General features: G+C 22.4%; 1 protein-coding gene across 1 annotated transcript; it reads right to left on the bottom strand.

Annotated features, from left to right (window-relative positions):
• Positions 1 to 14,665, bottom strand: Bm2787 (uncharacterized protein; the record flags this gene model as incomplete). Its single annotated transcript, XM_043074413.1, has 30 exons — positions 1 to 122; positions 229 to 307; positions 414 to 502; positions 602 to 663; positions 871 to 979; positions 1,756 to 1,869; positions 2,142 to 2,290; positions 2,572 to 2,715; positions 2,871 to 2,956; positions 3,036 to 3,175; positions 3,705 to 3,831; positions 3,943 to 4,102; positions 4,331 to 4,491; positions 4,676 to 4,863; positions 5,150 to 5,326; positions 5,499 to 5,779; positions 5,942 to 6,080; positions 6,258 to 6,439; positions 6,678 to 6,847; positions 7,557 to 7,709; positions 8,239 to 8,449; positions 9,259 to 9,443; positions 9,801 to 9,977; positions 10,304 to 10,497; positions 11,025 to 11,189; positions 11,431 to 11,526; positions 12,091 to 12,270; positions 12,572 to 12,786; positions 12,980 to 13,139; positions 14,542 to 14,665. 30 exons carry the CDS (start codon positions 14,663 to 14,665, stop codon positions 1 to 3), a joined length of 4,539 nt encoding a protein of 1,512 aa, XP_042930347.1.
• Between the last annotated feature and the right edge of the window lie 59 nt (positions 14,666 to 14,724).

The following is a 14,724-nucleotide window of genomic DNA, read 5'->3' as shown; positions in this document are numbered from 1 at the left end:
TTACAGATAATATTTGTCATGTTTTGAACTTATTAGTAGTTGCATCTGTGATGCATCAGAGTTTGCAGTTATCCGTTTCGTTGGCGTATCAGTGATGAGCATTGTATTACGCAAACGGTATCCTGTAAAGGAAAAGTTACATCTTTAAATTACGCAAAATTATCAAACTTTAGAAATCTTCCAAAGAGAGAGGAGAAAAAAAAAAAAAAGAAAAAAACGAATATTCACGTACAGCAATCACTTCTGAGAAGAGATATTCGGTTAACAATGTTTCACAACGATCAATCACCATAGAATGACATTCTGGCTAAAGTTTAATTTGTTTAAAACAAGATAATTTCTTTTTTCGCTTTAATTTAAGAAATTTAATATCAAATTTGTCAATTATTTCAATTTCAAACGTTTCAACGTACTCCTTCAGCAGTACATGTGCATGTGATACATGGTGTTATACGTTTTGTTCTTCCCAAGTTAATAACACGATGATCGACAACACAAAATTCTTAAAATAAACTTTCTTTTGGAAACTGTAAATTATTTCATTTTTTTATAGTTCAGAAGAAAAGAAAAAAAAAAAGGGAAAATATGATGGAATATTTACGTCGATCAAGCCATTCATAAAGATCAATATCTGGTAGTTCAGAGCATTTCATTGGTGCATTACTGAAATGGAATAATTTTGATCATATCAGCGTGTTGTTTTAAATGATAAATTTTAATTATGAATAATAATCTTAATATATACAAATTTTGGTTTGGTTTAATTAGCTGAAAAATTCTCGTCAAAAGTCGAAAGTTTAATTAATGAATAAGTTCAAAATTGTACATTTAGCAAACATACAACTTGAAAAGGACAAAATTTAAACAAACGTTAAATCATCAGGCATGAGAAATGCATTTGGCTGAATACGACGCGCATATTGACTATTTGCGCAAATAAGCTTACTCAATGTTGTTTTTCGTATTTCAGCTAATTGATCTAAAATTTAGATATTTATGGAGCAGAAAATCATGATTATTTATATTTTTATATTTCCGGTAAATCTTATTCGAAAATAACTGAATTATATGTTAGAAGAAATTCACTTTTACTTTTTACCTATGCTGTTCAATTATGTGGTAATTTTAAAAAGTTTGGTTAAAATTTCTTTTGCGTTAAAAATGTTACATATAGGTTTGCTCAGGTTTTCTTATATTGTTTAATATATTTTAAAATTTAATTTTTTCCTATAGACAAATATTTCAGGTAACCATTATCTTTTTAGAAATATAATTCAAATTATTAACATCAAGTTACCGTAATTAAACTTTATTTTGGACTTATTTTGAATTTTGGACTTAAAAGATATTCTAAGATAATTCAAATTTTTTCGCCTTTTCTTTTTATCAGAAAAATTTCAATTATTTTTTATGATGAATAACTTTCCCTATAAAAGAATTAAAAGATGAAGGATTTGATATTTGCTACAAAAAAAGCAACAAATGATATCCAATGCAAAATTCTTTTATTAATCTGTTAAAATGTCAATTTTTTTCCTATTTTTTATTGTTAAAAATTAATTTACTTATTAAGAATTAACAACTAATAAATTGAAAGAAATATTGATTAAAATTATAATAGATAACAAGCAAAAAAAGCCCAATTATCATCAAGTGAAGTTAGATGAAAGTATGAATTAGATTTTAATTATAATAGCATTCTAATCACTTTTTTTCCCTTATCACTAATCTTAAATTATTATAAAAGTAATAAACCAGATGTAAATCTTGTTGCTGCATTATCATTTTCATAATAAAATCGATCACATCGCTTTAATCGTTGAAATTGTTCACCAATAATGCATGTCAACATTGGGCCAACCAGTGCTCCTTAAATTATTAATAAAGAAAAACGAGAAATTATTGAATTACTATTTCATAAATTATAATTAAAAAAGTAAAATTTCTCATAAAATGACATTAAAAAGTTCATGAAAATCATAAGTTTTGTTTTTTCGTTTTAATTTTTATTTAAGAAAAAATTTATCACAATTCATTTCATGCTATAGTTTTTCCTTTCTTTTTTTGTCCAAATTTTCTTCAGTGAGAAATTTATTTTTGTTAAAAATAAAAAATTACAATTAATTTACTTAAAAAGTTACCTTTAAGTGGCCTTTCAGACATAATACCTGGAAAGAGATCAATATCATCTACATGATCATAAACACTTCGTAATGCTGCTATTGTTCGATTATCCATAACGTCTTTTAAATCATCAAAATTTCTCGCACGATGCATTCCACACATTTCACTAAATTTTATTTTTTCTTATTTGCCGAAATTTTTTTTGATGTTTAATTATTTAATAAATTATTATTGTTCTTTTTTTTTCTATTCTTTCAAATATATACCTTTTTTATTTTAAATTTTAACTAAAATTTTTAATTTCCTTCTTACATTTCCTTCTTTCTAGTTTAATTTTTAATTGAAATCTTTTGCTCCCTCCTTTCTTCCTTTTGTCTCCCTTTTTATTTTTTATTTCATTAATTTTTTTTTTTTTTTTTGTTAAATTAAATTTTATAGAAAACTAACCGATATGAATTATATGGTGGTACACCATGATCTCTTCCACGTTGTATATTAAGTGCCGGAAGATCCATACCTGTATATGGATGAGTTGATCGTTGAAATAAATGATTACGTACCGCATTACTAATATGCCGATCAAAACCCATACTAAAATTATACATCAATATATTTAAAAGAATTAATAAGTAAATACTAAAAAAAAAAACGCTCGATTTTAATTTAATCCATTATTTTAAAATTTAAGGTCTCAAAAAAAGAAAAAACAAAAGAAAAAAGAAAAAGCATTGATAATAATAACTTACCTATGTGCTCCAAGAAGTCCCATAATTACTGATTCAATATGTCCAGTTTCCAATGTATAATAAAATGTTTCATTATTAAATGACGCCTAAATTCAAAAAGTAAAATAAAAATGAAAAATTGTATTATTTTAATTTTAATTAATTAATGAAGAAGAAATTAGCTACTTTTAAATCAAGTCCATCTGTTTCATCCTGAAATTCAGCATTCATTCGTGGAAATATATTACGTATCAATGAATGACCAAAACGAAATGCTGCTGTTGCCATTTCTTGTGTCATTGTTGCATCACATTTATCATCATATCCTTTAAAATTAGTATTTTATTTTTATTTTCTTCCTTTTTCATTTCCAAATTTTAATTTAATATTATAAATTATCTATTGAAGTAATAGTTAATTAAAATTAAAAAAATTTTTATACGATTAAAAATTATCATTTTATATAAAGCAATAACATTACACTTATTATAATGAAATTATTATTAAACTTAATTCGTTATTATAAATTTGATTTGATATGCAATATCATCACGTTAAAAATTATCACTTTATGTAATGTAACGATATTACATTTAATATCATATCTTCAAAATTATTACTATATTTAATTCATGATAATAAAATAAAATATTAAAAATAAAAAGAGAATAGAAAATTAAATGTTTCGTGGCAAAGAATATTATGAATTTAATCAAATATGACATATTAATAAGGTTAAAAATTACCATTTCATGATATACTACAGTATTTGTTGTCATATCTCAAAATTATTACCGCATTTTATATTATAAATTAAGTATGAAATATGATTAAAAACTAATACAATTTAATTACCTGTATAATAACCAGTTTTTCTTGGTACAAGATCATATCGTGCAGCTGCATCACAACCTATTACAATTGGTAACCATTCATTGTAAATAATATGTTGTATTTTAGCTCCCATTATACGTCGTGTTTCCTATATTTTATTAAATTTTATTATTATTATTATTTAATAAATAAATTTATAATTTCTAAATTTAAAAATAAAAACAATACATTTTTTTTTTTTAAAAAAAGAATTATTTACCATATATATTTTTTCATCAGACCAAAAATTATTAATACGACTTAAACTTGCTGCAATACGATTATGTTCACGAAGAAATAATGTATGCATAACGGTAAGACCTGGTTGTTCATTACTACGTTCATCACCTGCATTAAAACATGGATGTCGTGGTTGTGATCTAAAATAATAATGAAAAATAAACAAATTTTCTTTCACCAATCTTTTCTTTTCATTTTTGCTTTTTTTCTCTCTCTTCACTTTTAAAAAAATAAAAACTTATAAAAATGAAAAAAAAAAAAAAAAAAAACTTTGTTTTCACCCTAAAATTGTTAGATTTTTGTTTCATAAATTATCAGTTTTGAGTTAAAAAAAAATTTATCAAAATTGCTATTATTAAGCGGAAAACCTGCAATCTCTTTCTTGACGGCCTTGTGGTAAAGCTTCACGATTGAAGCCAAGATCGGTAAAATTTAAACGTCCTTGGCTAAATAAACGTAATTTATTTGCTTCACATTCTGTTGAGCCATAAATAAATGATGCATCAAGGTATGATGTTAATTGGTCAAGCTAAAATTTTATCAATTAAAATTATTTTTAAATTTAAAAAAAAGTATTTTAAAAAACTTCGCTTTTCACTTTCGCAAGTTTTCTATGCCTCACTTTTTTGTTTATTTTTTAATTGCTATTTGCAAAATTTAAATTAAAATAATCATTGGTATTTATTATATGAATAATAAAATTATATTTGTACTTGATTTCGATATCCAAGTGTAAGTTGTCCAAGAAGTGATCGAGTAAACGGTATACAACGTGGTTCACCATTATCATTTAAATGCGGAAAATATGGATCACCATTTTCAATTGGTATCGGAAAGCAATGGATGGAAACGGTTTTAGCTGAATCACAACGACTACAATCCAAAATTGTATTTCCGGGTCCTGTTAATAATAATCTTCCTTTATTTTTTTCCCTCTCTCTTTTCTCTTTTTTCCTTTCTTTAAAATAAACTTTAAAAATACAAAAGAAAAAAGATATTAAAATTTTAATTATTGTTATTATTATTATTATTAGACTAATTGAATTACAATGTGTTATCCAAAATAATTCAATTAATTTTTTTCGTTTTTTTCTTTTTCGAAGTGAATAAATATTGGTTAGAATTTGAAATCGAAATTACTAATTTTAAATATTAGTTAGAATTTGAGATTGAAATTATTTTAAAACCTCGCGAAACTGGTGAATGCGCAAAATCATGATCAATTATTTGTCCCATTTGCATTAACATATGAGTATATTTAGCATGAAATACCGGTGCTTCAGCATGGATAATATTTGATATTTTACGTGCTGATGGTAATTTACGTCTATTATTACGACCAAATATACGTGGACTATCAAAGCCTAATTAATAATATCATTAATATATGTATATTTTTTAATAATTTCATTTAATAAAGAAAAAAATAATTTTTTTCTTTTAAATTTTATTTATAACTGCTATAAATGATAAAAGAAACTTTTTTTTACTAAATTTTTTTTTCTTTTTAATTTGTTTAAAAAAAAGTTTTTTTACCATCTCCATAAACTGGATCCAATAAACGTCGCATTGGTGCAAATGCATTTCCATAATGTGGAAACTTTAAATTATTACACCAACCAGAAAATGTACGATATTTTGTGGTATGATCACATGGTAATGGTCTTGGTAAGCATTCTTCCATTGATGGATTTTCCTCACCCAAAAAATTTGTAATATTTCCAACAAATTGTGTGACATCAACTTCAGGTAGTAAACGTTGTAATGTTGCCAAGTCTAATTCTAATGGCAAACGTTCTTGTTCACTTAGACCATCACTAAATAAAAAAATAATTATATATGTATTTAATATAAGAAATATATTATTAATATTTGTTAGAAAATTAAATTAAAAAAAAAAAGTTACACTTTTTTTTGTTTTTTTGCTTTTGTTTTTGTTTTTTCCTTTTTCCTTTTTCTTTGTAAATAATTAAATTTACCCTCTTAATAAAACTTTAGTTGTTTCACGTAGAACTTCAGCACGATGTGAAATTTCCAATGACTCCTTTTTTGGTGCCATTAAATTTGAATGCGCATAAATTGCCAAATTTCGGTTTTTATTTCGATTACCATTATTACCTAGCATATAATATGTATATTAAAGTGATGTTTGAAAATAAATATTACTTTAAGTATAAATATTTCCATTAATTAATAAATTTTGAGCAAAAAAAGAAGATTTATTTTTAATTTTTTTTAAATTTACAAAAAAAAAAAGTACATTTGATTTTTTTTTTTCATATCATATATTCAAACCTTGCTTTTTGATTCGGTCTGCTTCTGCATCATTTAAACGTTTAGCATGTTCAGCACCTAAACGTACTGCTTTTTCCAATGTAGCCTTTGTTATGGGTAACTTTAGCCTAGGCTCTTGATCAACCCATTGTGTTAAATCAATTGTATCAATTATCGTTGAATTACAATACATAGGGCAGTTTCTGTAAAAAAAAAAAATCCATCATTATATAAAAATAAATACTAAATATTTGATTAAACAAATTTAAGAAATATATTAAATCTTAAATTTTAAATGTCTTTTCTCATTTTAAAGAATACTTTCTTTTTATTTCATTTTATCGTAGCAACTTTTTGTTTTACTTTTTTTTTTCATATTTTTAAACAAATTTATTCAAATTTAGGCATAAAATGACATTTTATAATTAATTAATTAATTACCCATAAATATCAGCGAGTGTAAAAACATTTGGTTGTATTTGCTGAATGCCATCCGAATTATCACATATTATTCGAGCCAATGTTGTTTTTCGAATTTCTGCTAATTGTTCCAATGTAAACGCTGAGGGCGCAAAAAAATTTTCATACCAAAAACGATCACCTCTACGAATCTTAATAAAAAACTAAACATTAAAAAAAGAAAAATTAAAGTAAAAGAAAAAAAAGAGGAGTCCTAAACAAATTTTAACTAAATTGGAATTAAAGAAAAATTAAAGGACAGTTGAAAACACATTTAACTAAATTGAAACTAAAACTAATAAAATTCACACTTCTATTTTTTTGTCCAAAATTTTCATTCTTTTTGTTTTTTAAACATTTTTATTAGTATCATTTAAAAAAGTTGATTTCCAAGAAAAAGACAAAATGTTTGACATCTTTTCTTTTGTCCTATTTATCAAAAAATTATTTTTGTCTTCCATAACATTTTTTTTTTCTAGCATTTGGATATTAATATTATTTTTACAACTATGATGAAAAAAATCAATCATTGATCATTTAATCTTTATAATTTATCAATGTCGAATTGAATTCTGTTTAGAATCAATTATGATAAGTGATATATGAATAAAAATAAAAATTTGAAAAAAAATAAAAATTTTGATGAAAAATAAAAATTTTAAATATAATTGCAATTTCCTTAGGGAAAATCAAATGTAATAGCAATTTTCTTTTTAATTTTAGAACAAAAAAAAGTGAAAAGAAAAAACATTGACAAACAAATAGCACTGTATTCGATTTCATAATAGATATTATTTTATCATTTTAATTATTATTCCATAAATTTGGCAATTAGTTCAAATAAAAAATTAAATAGAGAACCTTTTGAAATTGTCTACCAATGATACATGAAAATGTTGGTCCAACTAATGCACCAAGTTCTGGCTTCTCAGCCATACCAAGTACAAATAAATCAACATCATCGATATGATTATATAATTTGATTAATTCATCCAAATTAAGTGATTTTAATACCTATAATTAAAAAAAAAAATACTAATGGTTGCAGATGTAAATTTATCTAGTAACTGCAAGCTCTTTTCATTTTTTTTTCCTTCTCTCCGTTCCCTCACTCTCGTTCTTTTTTTACTACATAATTCTACTAAAAAATTTAACATTCTTTTAAAATATAAAAAAAATAGTGATTTTAATTCGTAAAATAATTCTTAATTCAATTATTTTAAGTGCTAACACTTTGTATTATGCTTTTTGGCTATAAATGTAAATTTATCTATCAATTACAATACTCTTATCGTCTTTTTTCCTCTCTCTCTCTCCCTTTCCCCCATTTTTTACTATATAATTTTATTAAAAAATTTAACAGTTTTTTAAAATATAAAAAAGAACTTCTTTTGACTTGCAAAACAAATCTTAATTTAATTATTTTAAGCGCTAAAAATTTTGTAATATATGCTTTTCGATTTCCATAAAGTATAACAAATCTACAAAAACAAAAAAAAAAAAAAAAAATTCTTTTTTCAAAGAAATTTTAAAAAATATTTACAATATCATCTAAATCAGTAAAATTAGCTGGTCGTCGAAGGCCACAAGCACTACGAAAAGCAGTATAGCCTGGAATTCCATGATCTCGTCCCATTTGTATAATCATTGCTGCTAAATCAATTCCGTAATTGCCTTTACCACGTAGAAAATCATTTTTAAAATATTTATTCATATGTAAGCCAGGTTTACGAATTGTTTCAAGTAATAAAAATCTGCAAAATTAGTAAAAAATTTTATTAATAGGAAAAACAAAAATTCGCAAGATTAATAAAAACATTTTATCATAAAAAAAATAAAAAGCTGCAAAATTAGTAAATCTTTTTTTAAATAAAATATAATCATAAATTAATTCTCTTTTTTAAATTTCTGACATTAGAAAAAAATACGGAAAATTTTTTTTTTTAATTTTTTGAATAAAATAATATATGAATTGGAGAATTTATAATTATAGTCATTATAAATTAAAAATTAAACTTATCACTAACATAACAAATTTATTTGATTGAGAAATAAATATTAAAGTAAAATTTAAATCAAATGAAATATCCAATTATATAAAAAACAATAATTGACAATTATTTAGTGCAGCAATTTTAAATTTCACCAATAATAGAAATTGAATTAACATATTTAGTTCGAAAATAATTATAAAACTAAAATCTAAATCAAATCAAAAATCAAAGTACATATTTGAAAAAATAATAATACCAAACAATTGTTTAGTTCTGCAATTTTTAATTTTACTGATAATAGAAGTTAAATTTGGTATATTTAATTACAAAAAAATTATTAAAGTAAAGTCTAGATCAAATCAAAAAACAAAATATATGTTAAAGAGAAAATAATAATAATAATAAATAGTTATTTAGATCCACAGTCTTTAATTTTAAATTTAATTCATTAAGTTTTTATTTTTACCAATTTTAAAAGTTTCTTATTTAACTAAGTGTTTAATTTAATTGCAAAATTAGTTTGAAAGATAATCATTATTAGAAAAAATGTGCAAATAATAATATCATACCTTAAAATGATGTCAATTTTACCATTATAAAATAATCCTGGATCATTAAGCAGTGTACTCCAGGATTTTTGCGCTTTTCGATTTCCATCATTATCTTCATAAAAGGTCATTTGATCAGAAAAGAGCGAATAGTAGAATAATCCAACCGCTGATGCATATTCATTTAATGCTGTTGCATCAACTTTCTAAAATATAATCAAATAAATAATTCATTATTTCGCATTATTCATTTATTCTTTAAAATATAATAAAACTGATTAATTATAATTAAATATCACCCATCAATCCCTTTCCTAGAAAAAAAAAAAAACAAGAGATTTTATTAAACATTAGCTATCTATTCTCTAAAATGTAAAATAATTTAATGATTTATTTAATATTGTTTACAAAATTAAAGTTACAGGTTAATTTAAAAAAAGCAAAAACAAAAAAAAAAAAAAAAAAAAAAACAAAACAAAACAAAAATTTAAACGTTGTAATCTTGTATATTTGAAAAAGTTTACAGAAAAGAAAAAAAATCCTTCTAAAAATCTAGAATTAACCAAGTCATAATCACTATCATAATCATTATGTTGTAATTTAATTCCATATTGTCGTAATTTATTTTTTCCAACAATAATTGGTAAGAATTCATTGTAAGTAATATGTTGAATTTGTGCTATAATAATTCGACGTGATTCTTGAAATAATTTTTCATCATCCCAGTCAACATTTATAACCTAAAATTTAATTAAATCGAAATATTTTATTAAAATCAAAATTTAAAGCAATGCTAAAAATTGAAATTAGAAGTTAAATAATAATATAGCAATATACAATCATTAGTTTGTTGAGTAATTAATTTCAGGTAATTTATAAACAATATTAATTTTCTTTTTTATATTTTTCATAAATCAAAAATTTCAAAGGAAATACCAAGATTAAAATGTTGTAATTGATTAATTTTAAGTTATTTCTATTAAGAATATCATAACTCTTTTCATTTTTTCTTTTTTTGAAATGATTTGCTTTAATTGATTTTTTTCTAATTGAAAATATTACTAACTTTTAATTGTTTAGCAATATTATTATGCTGACGTAACCATATCGTATGCAATGCAGTTTGTGTGGGAAATAAATTTGTTAATTCACCACCCGATAAGAAGCATCGTTGTGAACTTCGATTACTCATACAGGTATCATCATTTGTAATTGTTAATAAAGTATTATAATGTGAACTTTGTTGCGTTAATAGAAAACCTATAAATATTATTTAAATTTTCTTTTTTGTCTTTTATTTTTTCATTTTAATTTTTTTTTATAACCTATATTTGTTCATATTTGATAAACCATTGTATTCATAATATATTTTATTATAATAAAATTTTATTGTATTAATATTTTATTATACAAACATATTTTATTACAACATATATTTTTTAAAGTATATTAAAAATAATATCTTTTTTAATTTCAATTTTCCTTGAGAAATAAGAAGAAAAAAAAAATTTTATATTTGTTTATATTTGACAAATTATTATGTTAATTATATATATATATATATATATTAAGAATGATTAATTTAATAAAAATTTTAACTTCATATGTATTTCATTTTCAAAATTTTTAATTTAAATTTATATGTAATTAAATAACGAAAAAAAAATTGAATAGATATTTAATATTTATGGTATATTTTCAAAAATTTTTTAATCTATATATTTCAATAGAAATTATCATTAACGAACAATTAAAATGTTAAACAATTAATTACAATAAATTAAAACCATTTCGATATGCACGAAGTCTACTAGCGCGTTCCACGGTGCTACCATAAATATTACTAGCATCAAGAAATGATGTTGCTTGATTAACTTGTTCACGTGGACCAAGTGAACAATTTTCACGTGGTGAAGTCGCTGTACGTACATATGGCAAACATTGTGTTAATTCTACAATAATTAATTTAATAATGAAAAAGTAATGAAAAAGTTAAATTGTAGAATTATTTAGAAATATGACATATAATAATAATAATAATACTTAATAAAACTAAAATTTAATAAATATCTTCCAAATTCAAAAAATTAAAATTTAAAAATACTGCTTAATAAAAGTAAAAGTTTTAAGTTTATAATGTATAAACAAAAACCAAAAAAAATTATATTTTTTTCTTTAAAAAAAAGTGCTTACTTGAATAAGTTGTATCATCTTCATCTACTTCAATTGGATAACATTCTGGATGAGTGTATTTCTCATTACAGCATAATAATGATTTTGATCGATCACCTAAAATTTTAATTAAAAAAATAAGTTCTTTTTTTAATTTTTTTTAAATATAGTTTTTGTATAATTTTTATAAAATATCATTAAAAGTAAAAATATTTGCAACTTAATCATGTGTACTGAAAATTTTTGTTCATTTTTTCTGCAATTTTTTTATATATTTTTTTTTAAATCTAACATTTTTTTTTTTTTTTTTTTTGAACGAATTATGAGAATTTTAGAAAAAAAGAAAATTAAGACAAAATCAAATAAAATTAAATACTTTTTTATTATTCCAATTGATATAACATATGAATGAAAAAAAAAAAAGAATAGAAAGCGAGAATTACTCAAGTTATATAAAAATAAAATTTGATATGTGTGAATAATAATAATTAAAACTGTATTTTACTTATTCTTGTTATTATTATTATTATATTTGTTAAAAAGAAAAAAATTTTTTTTAATGTTTTTTTTTTTTTTTTTTTATAAACGCTTTTGCATTTTTTTCATTTTGAAAAATTTTCATTTCTTTTGTTTCCCTTGTTTTTTTTTCATCGTTGAATTATTAAAAAATAATAATTATACCTTGATAAAGAGTAGTGATACCAGGATGATTGATATCTTCATTGATAAACATTGCCCATTGTGCAATCATCATTGAACATAAGGTATGTCGATCAGTTGGTTCAGTGATAAGATTATGTGATATTTTTCGTGCACTTGGAAGTAATGAACCGCTAATTGATATTCGTGGTTTTGAAATTTCTAAATTAATAAAAATTTCTATTATTATTATTATTATTTTTTTGGATTTACATATATAATTTTTTTTTTTGTTGAATGTCAAAAGAAAAAAAAGAGGAAAAAATAAAATAGTTTTTTCTCCTTTCTAACTAAAAATATTACAGAAATTATAAGATGATGACGCAACAAAAAAAGACACTAAGCTATCAGATAAATAAAAATTTTTATTTACTAAAATACCTTTTTATTAAAATAATTTCATATGAATGAAATTATTTACTATTATCATATAGTTATTATTTCGTATTTAAAATTTACTTACTATTAGCGTAAAATGGCTTCAGTAAACGCTGCATCGGTTCGGATGATGCACCCCATAATGGATGATTAACATTATTACAGTGTCCAGAATATGTCCGATATTTGGTTGATGAACATTCGGTTGCCAAATTTACCGGACATATATTATTAATTAGCGTATCATGAAGATTCATTATTGGTAAATCGTAAAGAATTAGCTCCGATGTAAGACCAGCACTAAAAAAAAGTTGTCAAATTAATTAGTTAACTAATTTATAATAATAAAATCATTCATTAACATTATTAAATGAAACAATTTTCATTTCTTATCACATGACATGATTTACTAATTTAAATGTTAAATTAATAAAAATTTCCAAGCATCAAAAAATACTAATATTAAATTTGAAATTAATAAAAAAAATTATACTTTTGTAGTTTTTCAGTTGCAAGAATGGAAATTTGTGATGAATAGGAAAGTTTCTTAGAATAATGATCAATTTTATTTATGCCATTCCATGTTATCTCTGATGGTTCGCCATCAAATGCTATAATTTGAAATGAAATAATTTTTCGATTATTAATTACACCTAAAATGTTATTAAATATTAAATATTTAAATAATTGGTACGAAGCACAACGTTAAATGATAAACTTTTGATACTTGTATGTTGTATGATGATACAAAAATATATTGCTATCAAATTCCTTAACAAATATTTTTATATATTTAAGATAGAAATTTAATTGATAATTTATTCGTCAAATCTCGTTACTTTTTTCTTATACAAATTGAAATATTTAAATTTGAATTCAGTTCTATTTTTATTCATTTTCCTATCCTTTCTTTTTAAGGAATATTTTTACTTTTTTTCCATTTTCACTTAAATCTCAAAAATTATATCAATAACTTTTGAATCAAACATTTCGTATTATTATTATTATTATTATTAAAGTGCTCACTTGCAAAATGCAAGTTAAAAAAATAACTTAAACTTATAATTCAAATGATTGAATCAATTAATTAAATTTATTGGAATATTCCTGGTTGAAATGTCATATTTCAGTAAATTTCAGTAAAAAATTTCAGTAAAAATTTCAGTATTTCAGTAAAAAAAAGGACTAGCAACTATTTTCAAAATTCTAATTATAAATTAAAAACTAATAACCCATCCTAAAATTTTAAATTATTTCAAAAAAAAAAAGAGAACACAGTTTTAGTTTATTTTCTAAATTTATACCATTTATATTTTTGAAAATGTTTGTTTCAGTATGATTAAAAAGCAAATCAATTTCATCCTTTGCTTCTCGTATCGCGGTGATAATAGTTTGATGACTGATTAATTTTTTGATATCAGTGTGACGTCCTCTAATCTCGTTTGAATTTCGCTGAGTTTGTGTTTCGTCCTCATCTTCAATTAGCAAATGATAATTCTCAAATTAACTAGCTTCATATTTTAATTTTAATTCGAATTCACTATAAAAATTTGATCAAAAAATAATTTGTGGGAAAAAACTTTTTATTTATTGCAAAATTTTTGAATCAAAAAAAAGAAAATAAATAAGTTCCAAACTTTCACATCAATATAATGTTTTTCTTTTCCTAGAGCTATTAATATTGATTATTGATTAAATATTATTGTATCATATTGTAAATGAAACAATGTAATCGGAATTATACAGTAAAAATATACACTTATTAATTAATTGAAAAATTTTTATATTATGGTCATTTCAGTAATTTTCAAAATAGGTAACGAAATGTATATTCGTATAAAATAATTATAAAATAAATGAAAAAAAAAATTTATACCAAATAATTTTTTCATTCTTTCCTTCTTCACACTTTTTTTATCATGTAGAATTATTGCTTTGATAATATGTTCAATTATTAACTTAGAAAAAAAAAAGAAAGAAAAAGAAGTAAAAAAGTTTGTTTTGGTTCACTTCAAAAAATTTTGAAAAATTAATCAAACGAAAAAAAAATCTTACTGAAGGTATTTGATACAAGACCAAATGCAAGTGCTGCACGTGAACATGGCGTAAAACTGACACCACATGGAATGTTGCTACGGCGTTGCCGCGCGTGAATATCACTACCACTTGCGTCAACCATATTATTCAACAAAAAAAGTAATAAAATAAATAATAGTATCATTTTAGCTTATATGTCTG

The sequence above is a fragment of the Brugia malayi genome (assembly GCF_000002995.4).
Source record: "Brugia malayi strain FR3 genome assembly, contig: Bm_v4_ChrX_scaffold_001, whole genome shotgun sequence".
Classification (NCBI taxonomy): Eukaryota; Metazoa; Nematoda; class Chromadorea; order Rhabditida; family Onchocercidae; genus Brugia; species Brugia malayi.
This window is presented reverse-complemented; position numbering and strand designations above follow the sequence as displayed.